This window comes from Alosa sapidissima, chromosome 11, assembly GCF_018492685.1.
Source record: "Alosa sapidissima isolate fAloSap1 chromosome 11, fAloSap1.pri, whole genome shotgun sequence".
Taxonomy (NCBI): domain Eukaryota; kingdom Metazoa; phylum Chordata; class Actinopteri; order Clupeiformes; family Clupeidae; genus Alosa; species Alosa sapidissima.
This window is the reverse complement of record NC_055967.1, coordinates 15760316-15771763: the sequence shown is the minus strand read 5'-3', so window position 1 is coordinate 15771763 and position 11448 is coordinate 15760316. Positions and strand designations below refer to the sequence as shown.

General features: G+C 43.7%; 1 protein-coding gene across 1 annotated transcript; it reads right to left on the bottom strand.

Moving 5' to 3' along the window:
• Positions 1-892: 892 nt before the first annotated feature.
• On the bottom strand, positions 893-10698 carry rassf9 (Ras association domain family member 9). Its single transcript, XM_042111117.1, has 2 exons — positions 10413-10698; positions 893-3838 (listed from the first exon to the last, which is right to left on the bottom strand). The coding sequence occupies exons 1-2, from the start codon at positions 10457-10459 to the stop codon at positions 2482-2484; spliced, it is 1404 nt and encodes a 467-aa protein (XP_041967051.1). The 5' UTR covers positions 10460-10698; the 3' UTR covers positions 893-2481.
• Positions 10699-11448: the final 750 nt, after the last annotated feature.

Genomic DNA, 11448 nt, shown 5'->3' with positions numbered 1-11448 from the left:
GATGCGGTGATCACTGGCTGAATGGATGTTCCCATGTGCCGTAAGCCCTGGCCCAGCCCAGAGGAGAGGGCAGAGGGGGCATCTCTTCAGTGGTTTGTTTTTTACAATTATGTGGAATTAATGGAATGAATGTGGTGTTATCTTGTAATGCAATAGCAAGTAGTTTCAACCTGAATGCCTGAGGAGAGAGACGTGATGGAAGAAGAGAGGAGGAAGATGATTGGATGATAGGACAGGAACAGCCTTACTACCCTGAATACAGCCACAGAGTGAATTAAGTAAATAATTGCATCAATTGCCAACATAACATCACATTAAAATGTGTATTAACTAATAATAAATTGGTTGTATTTCTTTTATAAGACATTGTGTTGTTCTTCTCTTACAGTTAGCAACAAAATTATTCATACCCCTGTCAAATATTGATTTAATGTTTCTCTGGACCAATATGTTTGAGCTGTGATGGCAAATAAAGATGTTTCCATTGATTATTTAAAAAGGGTAGGAATAATTTTGGATAAAATGTTTAAAAAAGATGAAAACGCTTCTTTTTCTGATTCCATGTTTCTACCACATTGTCTTACAACCTTTTGGCATGTGGAAGTGTCATTTTCAGTCAGAACAAACATACTGTATTGGTCAAGAGGAAACCAACATTAAATCAATATTTGCCAGAGGTATGAATAATTTTGTTCCTAACTGTATCTCATATTGCATTTGAGTTTGGGGACTGTACCAGTATTCCTATTACGTCCTACAGTATGTCCTCACTTTAGCCTTCAAAGCATTTTAGAGTTTTTACAACTATTTTTCATACTCTACACATAAATTCACAGACATGATTCCACAACACTGCAATGCCAGTATACCCAATAATAGAAACACAGAGAAATGCAGTAATGGAACGTTTATTGTCAAAATATTGAATAGGAGAACAATATCCAATTTACCTGAACACCCATATTTGGATCCCTAGGAGCAGTGAGTAGCCTTTTCTTTAACCACACAAATGATGTGCATGAATGTGTGCTCTGTGTGAAATGCAGCATAGTGTGGGAGGCCAGACTCTGGCTTTCAGTTCGCTTGATGCATTTCTCATTTTGAAATATACGATTTGAAACCAATACACTATGTTACACATATATAATGAAATTCATACATGGGTGGTATGTTATTATTGAGGACTTTTCAAAGGTTTTTGAATGTCTGACATACAGCTCAACTATAGTTTATGCCAAATGTATTCACCAAAATCATTGTAGAGAAATATAAGAATATATTTATGAATTATTAAAATAGAATTTTACACCATCTTTGTAAGCAAACCATTGTACACATAACATGATTTTAATTTGTTGTGCAATGTATGATCTAAATCTGTAGTCATACGAAGATGTTTTAATATAAAACAATGTCAATTTTGAGAACATAAACAGTATACTTCACACTTCTTTCATAACTCTAAACACTTTTGTATATTTTACACCATTATCTTTTAACAGGGAAATATCTGCAAAGCACACACTTTAGAATAAACATATTATGAATGAATAATTAGCATTTTGGCAACATAAAACAGAGCTTACATAAATGTTCCATTCTTAACTTTATAAATATAAATAGAGCTTCCATTAAATTTATGTTAGCGACGGGGAAATACAGGTCAAAAGCTTTTTAGAGAACTGTTTAAGGAATGCAAAAGTTGTCATATTAGCACAAAAGACATACACTGATGCTGTTACATGCCATGCACATTTGCTTTGTATTTTATGGCACAATATATAGAGGTTGAACATCCTGGTGAATTTCTGACATCCTATGTAACAAGAAGCCTCACACCATAGTTAAATTAATTCCATAGTTATGGATATGCCAATTGAGTTCTACTGATTTTAGAAGGGACATGCACACAGTACACAGAGCTGCACTCAGCAGTTTAAGCTCATATACAGTAGTTTCTGATTGTTCCAAGTTCTAGTTGTTCCAAGTTGCCTCTTAAAACAAATCTGAAAGCAAAATATTTGCTTTCCAAAACCAGTTACCTCGCTGATTGCGGTGAAACTGCACAAACTGAAAGAATGCTTAGGACAACATCACCCAGTCATTAAGATTACCCTATCACCAACTTTGTCTGCTTGGCTAACACTCAAGTGCTTTTTCCATTCTAGAGAAAGAAAACCTACACAGCATTCCTGCATTCAATACAATGACCTAGAGACAAGTGGCTGTGTTTGGCAGTGGTAGCACACTAAGCTGCATACCTCTGTCTGACTACAGCAGGCTATATCATGAGATTTTTATTCCCCTTCACTTTCATGTACTTCAGATATGAGTGCACAAATGTACTGTACATATACGGTACATCAAAATACAGTTGAGACATAAAAACAGTTGAGACATATGACCAATGAAGTGTATTGCTCCATGTCGATCTGCATCTCTGTTATTGAGTTCACACGTGCTGATTTTTTTCTGTGCCGTTTAGACATCCGTGTCCAGGGGTGGCCGGCGGTTCACCGTGGGCGAGAGGGAGTCCTGACTGTGCGTGGAGCTGATGCCTGTGTCTGAGTCTGTGTCTACGGCGTCCTGCCTGATCTTATCCTCTCCCAGTCCCTGCTGCTGCGCCATGCTGCACTTGCCCTGGCTCTTTAGGGGAGAGGGGCCCGGCTGCGGAGAGCCTTCCCCCAGCTGCAGTTCTCTCAGCTGGGCTGCGAGGACCTGGCACTCCTGGCTCTTGGAGAGCAGCGTGCTGTCGTGACACTGCAGCTCCCTGTCCAGATCCTGTGTCTGGGAGTAGAGCGAGAGTCCAGCCCGCATGCTGCGCTCCAGGTCGGCGCGGATGCTCTCCAGCTCCGGCGAGTCCAGCCCGAGATCGAGAAGCGCCGCTGCCGTCGCCCCTGCTGTCGCCCCCAGTGTCTCCTCGTCCTCAGGCGGCCACTGGCCGCTGCGGAGCTCGGCGTCGATGTCCCGGGAGAGCTCCAGGATGAGCTCCTGGTGCCGGCGCAGCTGCTCCTCCAGCTGCTCCACGCTGCCATTGGTGGGCGGGTAGTCCTGCAGGCGCTCCTCGCACAGCGATTGGCCCTCACAGCTGTCTGTCAGGCTAAGGCGGGGCGAGTCGCTCAAGGCACCTGCCCCCCCCTCCGCTGCCCCCTCCCCTGCCATCGCTCTGTCCAGCCTGGAGAGCCTTTCGGCCAGCTCGATCTGCAGGTCCAGCTCGCGCATGCGCTGCAGCTGCTGCCGGATGGTTTGGTCCTGCGAGATGATGAGCTGCACCATGCCGTCAATCTCCCCTGTCCCTTCCTGCTTGACCGGCGTCGTGGCTGGCGACGACGTTGCCGACTCGCTCTCGCGGCGGATCCGCTCCAGCTTGCGGAAAGCCTTCTTCACCAGCCGCTTCTGCCGCTCGGCCGGCAGGGTCTTGGCGTACTGGGCAGGGCACTGCTCCCAGCGCCGGGCCCTCCCCCCGGCCGCCGCCGCCGCCGCCGAGCGCGACCTGGACGACCTCTTCCCCGCTTTGGCCGGCGGCGCGCACTCGCTGGTCTTGACCAGCACGAACTGGACGGAGGGCTTCTCGTCACCCCAGGCGTTCCAGAGGCGCAGGATGCGGGTGAGTGGCGGCAGCGCCCGCTCAAAGCCCTTCCAGCGCTCCACCAGGCAGAACTCCTTGGGCTCGCCGTGCAGCTGCCGCCGGCTCTCCGGGAGGCTCCCGTGGTCGTCCAGGAGCGCCTGGACCATGTCGGCACACGTAGTGTGTTTGGTGACTCCACACACCACCTTCTCCTCCTGGCACACACATACCTGGATCTCCTTGCCTGGGGACTCTTCCGCCTCCTTTGATCTGGTGAAAAGAAACCACCAAACACTTGCTTAGTGACTACTGTGGTTATGCAGGTTTCTACAAGGTTGTTGCCTCTTTAACAAAGACGTCTGATCCTTAGTTAAAGTACTGATAATGTGAATGCCTCAGTGATTAATGTTTCATGATAATTGAACATACATTTACATCATTAGCCATCTGTGCCTTTATATTCCCAGGAGTGTGTTTCATATCACCAAGCTCAGCACAGCCTGTGCATCAGCATGTAACAATTACACATATCCCCATAAGCCTTTCTCTTTAGACATGGCACATTACTCTGTCCTGTCAAACAGGCTTTGAAAAAGTGCCTCAGATGATTGTTCCATTTAAGAAAAAAGCAAAAAAGACACCCCTACAGATTCTGAGTAGCACATCAATTAGGCCCTCTATTAGGCCCTCTATTATATGATCATTCATCATGGTCATACAATTTCTCATTTACAGATTTATTAAACGTGCTCACAGTGATTCCACAATATGTCTCTTTAACCTCTCTGCCAGGATCAAATGACAGATCCGTTTTAAATATGTTCACATTTTAAGGACTATTTCCCAACATGATGAATATAATTGGCTGAGCTAAATTAGTCACCTATTGATAAAAGGTTACTCATAATAAGCTTGAGCAAAGTCTATGATGTTATGAACCAAAAGTGATAGCAATGAATGGAAATGGAGTTTATGTTAAATGAGGGCCTAAAGCTAAATTCTTCAGTTTTTTTTGGTCTCTTAAAGCAAAAGGGATAGTCTCCCAACATGGATACGCAGCATATCCAATACACACACACACACTTTTTCATTTCCGCACTTCCATTAATCACTGGTACAAAAGAGGACCATGGTGAACACATAACATCATCGGTATGTGTATCAGCGTCTCATAGCCCTGTGCTGAGTGAGCATGGTGAGGCCGGTTGGGCTGTAAGTCACTGCTGCGTGTCTGACCAAGGTCAGTGAGAATAAGCTCAGGAGACGTAGCAGGCTGCTGCCCCTTCGTCTGGAGGGCGGAATGCACCCTAGGGCAGCACCACACACGAACACAGCAGCACCTTGCCAAGTTACACTGTTTGGTTGGGCTGGATAGTGTTTACGCGTCGTCTGATACTGCTGTATTTTGGCTTGCACGGGCCAAAGGAGCACAAACTGGCCTTTGTGTAAGCCCTTGATGAGAGCCCTCTCAGGAATGTGATACGTATGCAACAATGCGAGCGGCAGGTTAATGGTTAGGGGACCCTGAGAGCGGGATTGAGCAAAAGTAAACAGCAGAGGAATGCAGGTGGCAAACACAGTCGCACCGCCTGCATTTACGCACAGCGACCGTGACCACTTTCAGCCAACCACGGCAGAGAACCGCGGCTGTCTCTTGGGGCCTCAAGCAACATTTATCTTTGTGTGTGTGTGTATGTGTGTGTGTGTGTGTGTGTGTGTGTGTGTGTGTGTGTGTGTGTGTGTGTGTGTGTGTGTGTGTGTGTGTGTGTGTGTGTGTGTGTGTGTGTATGTGTGTGAGTGCGTGTGTGTCTTATGTATGTGTTTATGTGTGTGATGCTGAATGGCAAATGAAGCTCAAATACTTACAATCAAACTCAGTTACTGGCTCCCTTTTGGGTGTGTACACCCTGTTTACATGAAAATGTTAGCACCTCTCACATTCCTCCATAAACGCTGCGTGCACTTGACTGCTGTATGCTTTTGACACGTTTTATTATATCCCTCCCTGAGCAGCCATGCCTCAAGCTGTCTAACCTGCAAGAGAGCGCTGCGTGTGATGTCATTCCCAAAAGCTCAGTGAATGGGCGCACGTCCCCCTAGGCGACGGCCAGACACATATATTTAGGGATAACTGGGAGATCACCTCATAGCTTGAGAACCAGAGCTGTAAGCCTCACCAAGCCGTCTGCGCGCAGGCTGAACCACACAAAGGCGGATCAGTTCGCTGCAGGGCGACCGAGAGGCCTCTCTCTCTCTCTCTCTCTCTCTCTCTCTCTCTCTCTCTCTCTCTCTCTCTCTCTCCGGTGTCTCTCTCATTACGTCTCGCGCCGTGTCATCGCCGTTAAGTCTTCTTCACACCGTCGGCCCCTTCAGAGGGCCGAGATGAATGAGGTCACGACAGCTGTGTTCTCGCTCTCCAACCTCGCGGGAACATGCATGGTCACGCACGCCCATTACACAAGCGCAGGGATTTTTCTCACATTCAGCCATAGATTTTGACACTCGCAAACACACAAGCTGATAAATATAGTGCTCCACAAAAGTACACCCACATGCACACATAAGGTAGTAGTGCACTCCAAAGGAAACCAACAGAGAGCACGGGGAAGCACCTGTGTTTGTGTTCTGTCACAATCACTGGTCACTGGCTACGTCCTGCTCCAAACTTCCTGCTCCCAAATTAGTCTTATTGTGACCGTATGGAAAATGAAATTCCATCTTCACAGTCATATTGCCACAGAGGCAGTTCTGTAATGGAAGCACAAATATGACTGCCGTATCATTGTACACCTGTGTTTTTACTGTGTGTACTGATCTTTGTTCCACTACTCCCAGCTATGATAACAGTGTTTGTAATTACACGGGTCAGTTTCAACCTGCACAATATGATTATACACCAGAGCATAATTCTGGTGTGTATTTGTGTGTGTGTTTGTGTGTTTGCTGTACAAATCAGAGTACAGAAATGTTGCAAAACTCTGAGGAGTGCAGTGAGTCTGAACAGGATTGCTGTTGGATGCCAGTGACCAGAGGGGGACCACAATGGAGGGACTGACCCAAGATAAGCCCGGATTGAGCACAGGTCATATCCTCCCCTCCACTCCTTAACACAACACACACCAGCAAGCAAGCACAAAGACTTATGGGGAGGCATATTAATTTCACCTTATTTGACATATGACCAATAAGTCATTAACGATCTCTCTACTATTTAATTAGCTAGAATTGCATGCTAATTAAATGTACAGTCAAAGATGATGATGGACTGGGGAATATTGCCCTTGTCATTCCCATAAGCCACCAGAGGTTCATCACAGACATCGCCTGTAGTGATACCCAATAAATCTGTAGCTATTGATTTGGCAGGACAAGGAGAGTGTTTATGTCACTATGAAGGACAGCAACTATTTGTGTGTCTTCATTCGTGTGTGTGTGTGTGTGTGTGTGTGTGTGTGTCTGTGTGTGTGTGTGTGTGTGTGTGTGTGTGTGTGTGCGTGCGTGTGTGTGTATGTTTGTTAGTGTGTTTGTATGTGTGTGCGTGTGTTTGGCCTAAGACTGCAGAATCCTAAATGTGAGGCACTGAACTCCAGGTGAACTTGGAAAAGAGTTGGGGAGAGGCAATGTACTGTAAGAACCCAAGCTGAAGGAGCTGTAAGCACTAATGAGTCCGTTGCTCAGGCAATAAAGCACAGCAGCCTTGGCCAACAGTCCACAGTCTGATCTACATCCACACCAACACGCAGCCACTCGACCGGCTCACAGGTGACTCCAACTGACCCCCCCTCCTTTACCTCACAGACCACAGTGGGAGTGGACCCTCTTTGTGCTGTTTATCATACTTTCACTGAAAGGCCTCGTGCAAGGCAGAACACTCTACCAAACACAGTCACCTGCATGTGATTTCAACATGTCGTTACACGTGGGAGACCTGACATGTTCACACTCTATGCGTCACTTCGGATAGCTGTGTTTGCCTACCCAAAGAGACCCTGAGAGCTCATGACAACATTTGGGAGAGAAAAGACTGTATCAATTATGTTATGTTCACCTTTTATGATAGTCTGTAGAGACCCTAACTATCTACATAGCCATATGTAATGAGAGCTCCCCTCTGTAATCATGTATGCATACACTAATGCTGTACAATATACAAGTGTCTGCAAGAGTATTAGATATGGATGATTTAGCACATAGCCTAGTTGATGCTTGTTCCTTTTCCAAGAAGTATTAAAAGACTTAAAACTGGTATTGTGTAAACATCTCTTATGATTAAATGAGAGATTGAATTTACATGACAGATAAAAAGGAAAGTATATTAAAAAAAAAAAAAAAAAAACTTGTTTGTGCCTAATTCCTGCTTAAACAGCTTGGGTCCCAGTGGAATACCAAAGGCAGTGACATCAACACCACAAAAAAGGGATTTCCTGACTCTTATCTGGGGAGGATGCAGGATTTTGATGAGAAAAACATAACATTTTTTCAAGAGGCCTGTTATCTCTTGGGAAACTGCCGTGATAGGCATCTTCATAAAGACAAAACACACACTCTTTCCCCCCACTCCCATAGCTGCAGCTCTCTAATGAGCTGACACAGGGGTGGTGTTCAAACACTCATCCAATTGGAATGATTTTGATGATAAAGTCATTACCATCAATGGTTCTCAATGATAATTGCTTGAGACAACACTAATATTCAAAATGTAAACTGTTCTTGAAACCAAATCCAGTTTTATCAAGGAAAAAGGAATTATTTTGATAATGCTAATTGATTATTTTTAACTGAACAAGATAGTTCTGTTAGCTTTTGCTAAACTCTTAAATTTAATCCTCTCTATTTGTATGATACACACATAATCATGTTTACTGTCAAATCCATGTATTGTTAAAAACATTTCTTGCTGATAATAGTCTCAGTGGGTATGTTGTATCTTAATGATAATCAGAACTCCATGGCCAGACGTATCTTTGAACTGTACCACTCTAGCACTGTGCAGCAGACAATCCCTTCTGTGGTCAGGATGAAGGCACACGTTCCAACAGAGAGCACACTGCAGTGCTTATTATCACTAAATTATCACTCACTAAAATGTCCATCATCAGAAGATAAATGGATTCTTATTGCAGATGAGCAGATTCCACAGCTTCAATTAACCTGAGACTGTCTGACACAGTGAGCAGCGAACTGTGATCTTATTCATAAACCACAAGCAGTTGTTAGGGAACCTTTAATGTGGGCCAGTCATGGAGTCAGCTGGCTGTCTTTTCCACTGACACCACACTTTTCCAGACAATATCATGTCCAGCACCGTGCTGCTTAAACAAGCTACGGCAATTAACTTGTTTGAAATCACAGATATTAATTAGCCCCCTCAGTGAGTATGGTAGATCACATAGGGAAAGCTGTGCATAGTTCAAAAGCATACCAGTAGATATGATAAAACAAACCTGAGCAAGTATGAGACTGTTTTCCAAAAACATATCTGAGAGCAAAGAGGGTTCAGTATAAACTGCCTCTGATATGCTTTTAGATCCCGGCACGATAATTACAGTTGGCTTCGGCAGCAAAAGGCAATTATGTTGCAACTTGAAAACGAACACAATTTCCCAAGCTATCAAGACCATTTGCAGTTATCAAAGGTGTGGAGATGGGGGCGTTCAGAAACTTCAAATATTGATATCCACTGAGACAGCATAATCTCATTTTGTATCCTAAAAACAGTAAAAGCTGAATGGGATGACATGACATGAACATGACTGACTGACATAGCAACATACATCCCGAGCACTCACTTGGATGCTCTCTGAATTTATCAACACTGATTTAATTATAGGCCATCCATCATTTATGACTCCCAAACACATTCAAATATTCAGACTTGCACTGAAGCAAGTACATCTCTGACACCCTCAATAACCCCAATGGCTCTTGTGGGGCCATGAAACATCAAAAAGCTGAATTCAGCCAGGCAAGCAGGGTACTCCGACTGCACCGTATTTGTGAGTTTCATCTTAAAATAAATCAGCCAGTAATTACAGGCTTTGTGCTATACAAAACAAGCAGGTCAGCTTTCATTAGAAAGAAAATACTAAATGTGCTTTTGGCATACAGGGATATATGATCCTTGGTCTAATGTTTCACAGGGGTAACAATTTACTTCATCTTGACAATTAACAACCCCCAAAAGCTAAACTTCAGCCTTGAACAACAACTTAGGCTATTCAAAATACCTTCAAGAAAAGGACCACTGACATGAGTCTGGTCATGAGTGATTTTTGTAGGCTGCAGTGAATCTACTTATTTTTGTCCCCTGAAGAATGGACACACACACACACACACACACACACGCACACACACACACACACAAACCACAAACAAGCATACAAACTCACCCACATGCATGCAAATGCTGTAATTATATTAACTACATGCCAGATAGCCTTCCTTTACACTACATAGAACCAGTAACGTGATACTCAGCTACCATAACCACCAGCTTTAACTTAAGTAACTAGACAAGAATACAAGAAGGCGTTGCTGCTTCTATGTTTAAACTAAAGTATACTTCTCAACACAATACTGAAATAAAACAAAAATGCTCCATCTATTTCCAAATCATTAGTTTATATTGGCTGAGGAGATAAAGAGTTATTCTATCCATCTGGATGAACTCTTCCAAAACACACTGTTAAAAAACAAAGACAACACATCTGCTAAATATTGCCTAAAGAATCACATTCGCTTAAAAAGGGTAAATGATAAAAGTTGACATTATGTCAAACTACGTTTTCATAGCCTATACAAACTTGACAAAAACATGGCACCAAAAGACGATTAAGTTGGCTACCTGTTTTTCAATCGCGCTTTTAAAAAATTCCTTCCAAACGGAGCCATTGCAAAACTCTGCTGTCGAGGTCCAAGGAAATTAAGTTTGTTGCATGGCGTAAAATCTGTCCAGTGACCTTAACTTCACGCGGGGTTACGATGAGCAACTGAGAAAAAGTTGAAGAACTCCTGAACTTCGTGATTAGGTTGTTGAAGCGCACTTTTCGGGAGGGCCGTCCCACCATGGTAATGAGGGTGGCGATGTCAGCGAAGGACAGAATGACTTACATCGAGTTGGTGCTGAGGACTGCCTGTTATCTGCCAGTTAATTTTGGGTGTTAGACTTTCATGTTGAAATCATACCTGAACAGACATTTTAAACGTCGTAGCTATCTAAAGTCCATTTTTGTCTCGTTTTACGACGATAACATCATATTGCTAACACAGGTGTTACCACGAGTTACCACTGTTGCAAACTATATGCATAGCAAGTTTTACGTTTGTCTTTTAAAAATGTGATGTTTAAAATGTAACTCTTCTCTCCACTTAATTATGAAATTTGCGTTTGATCGCAGTAATTCTGTTGCCATGTCTTCACGCAAACAAATGTAAGGTTAACATGGTACCTGTACTTGGAGTCGTTGTGGGCTGACTGAGGTGCCATTATTCATCTGGTCCATCTCTTTCTCCACTTGACATGCAGAAGCTGCTCACGAGCGACGTCCAGCGGGCGTGCCAGTGCACCACGCTGTGGAAGGAAATGTGGCTCTCCCGTCCCTGAAGGTGTCAGATGTGACTAATTCAGTCCACATTCACAACATCATTGTTTCATAATTTATTGTAAGTGAAAATGCTTATAGTAACTTTTCCCCTCTGGATTCTGTAATAATGGTATGAGATGACTTTGTCTTGAAGTTGCCACTGGCAATTGAATTGTTTGAAATAGCCTATCTGTAATGAATTGGAAATTCATTCATGAATTTATGAATACACAGGTACCATGCAACAAACACATGCTTAGTGTCCTTTTTGTCTCTCATCACTATATTCTGAAATTT

What these genes read in the sequence shown, in the direction of transcription:
- rassf9 (XM_042111117.1), bottom strand. Translation starts at nt 10,459, where the DNA reads ATGGCTCCGTTTGGAAGGAATTTTTTAAAAGCGCGATTGAAAAACAG. An exon ending in AAAGCGCGATTGAAAAACAG is followed by an intron (nt 3,839 to 10,412) that starts GTAGCCAACTTA and finishes TCTTTTCACCAG; the next exon opens with ATCAAAGGAGGCGGAAGAGT.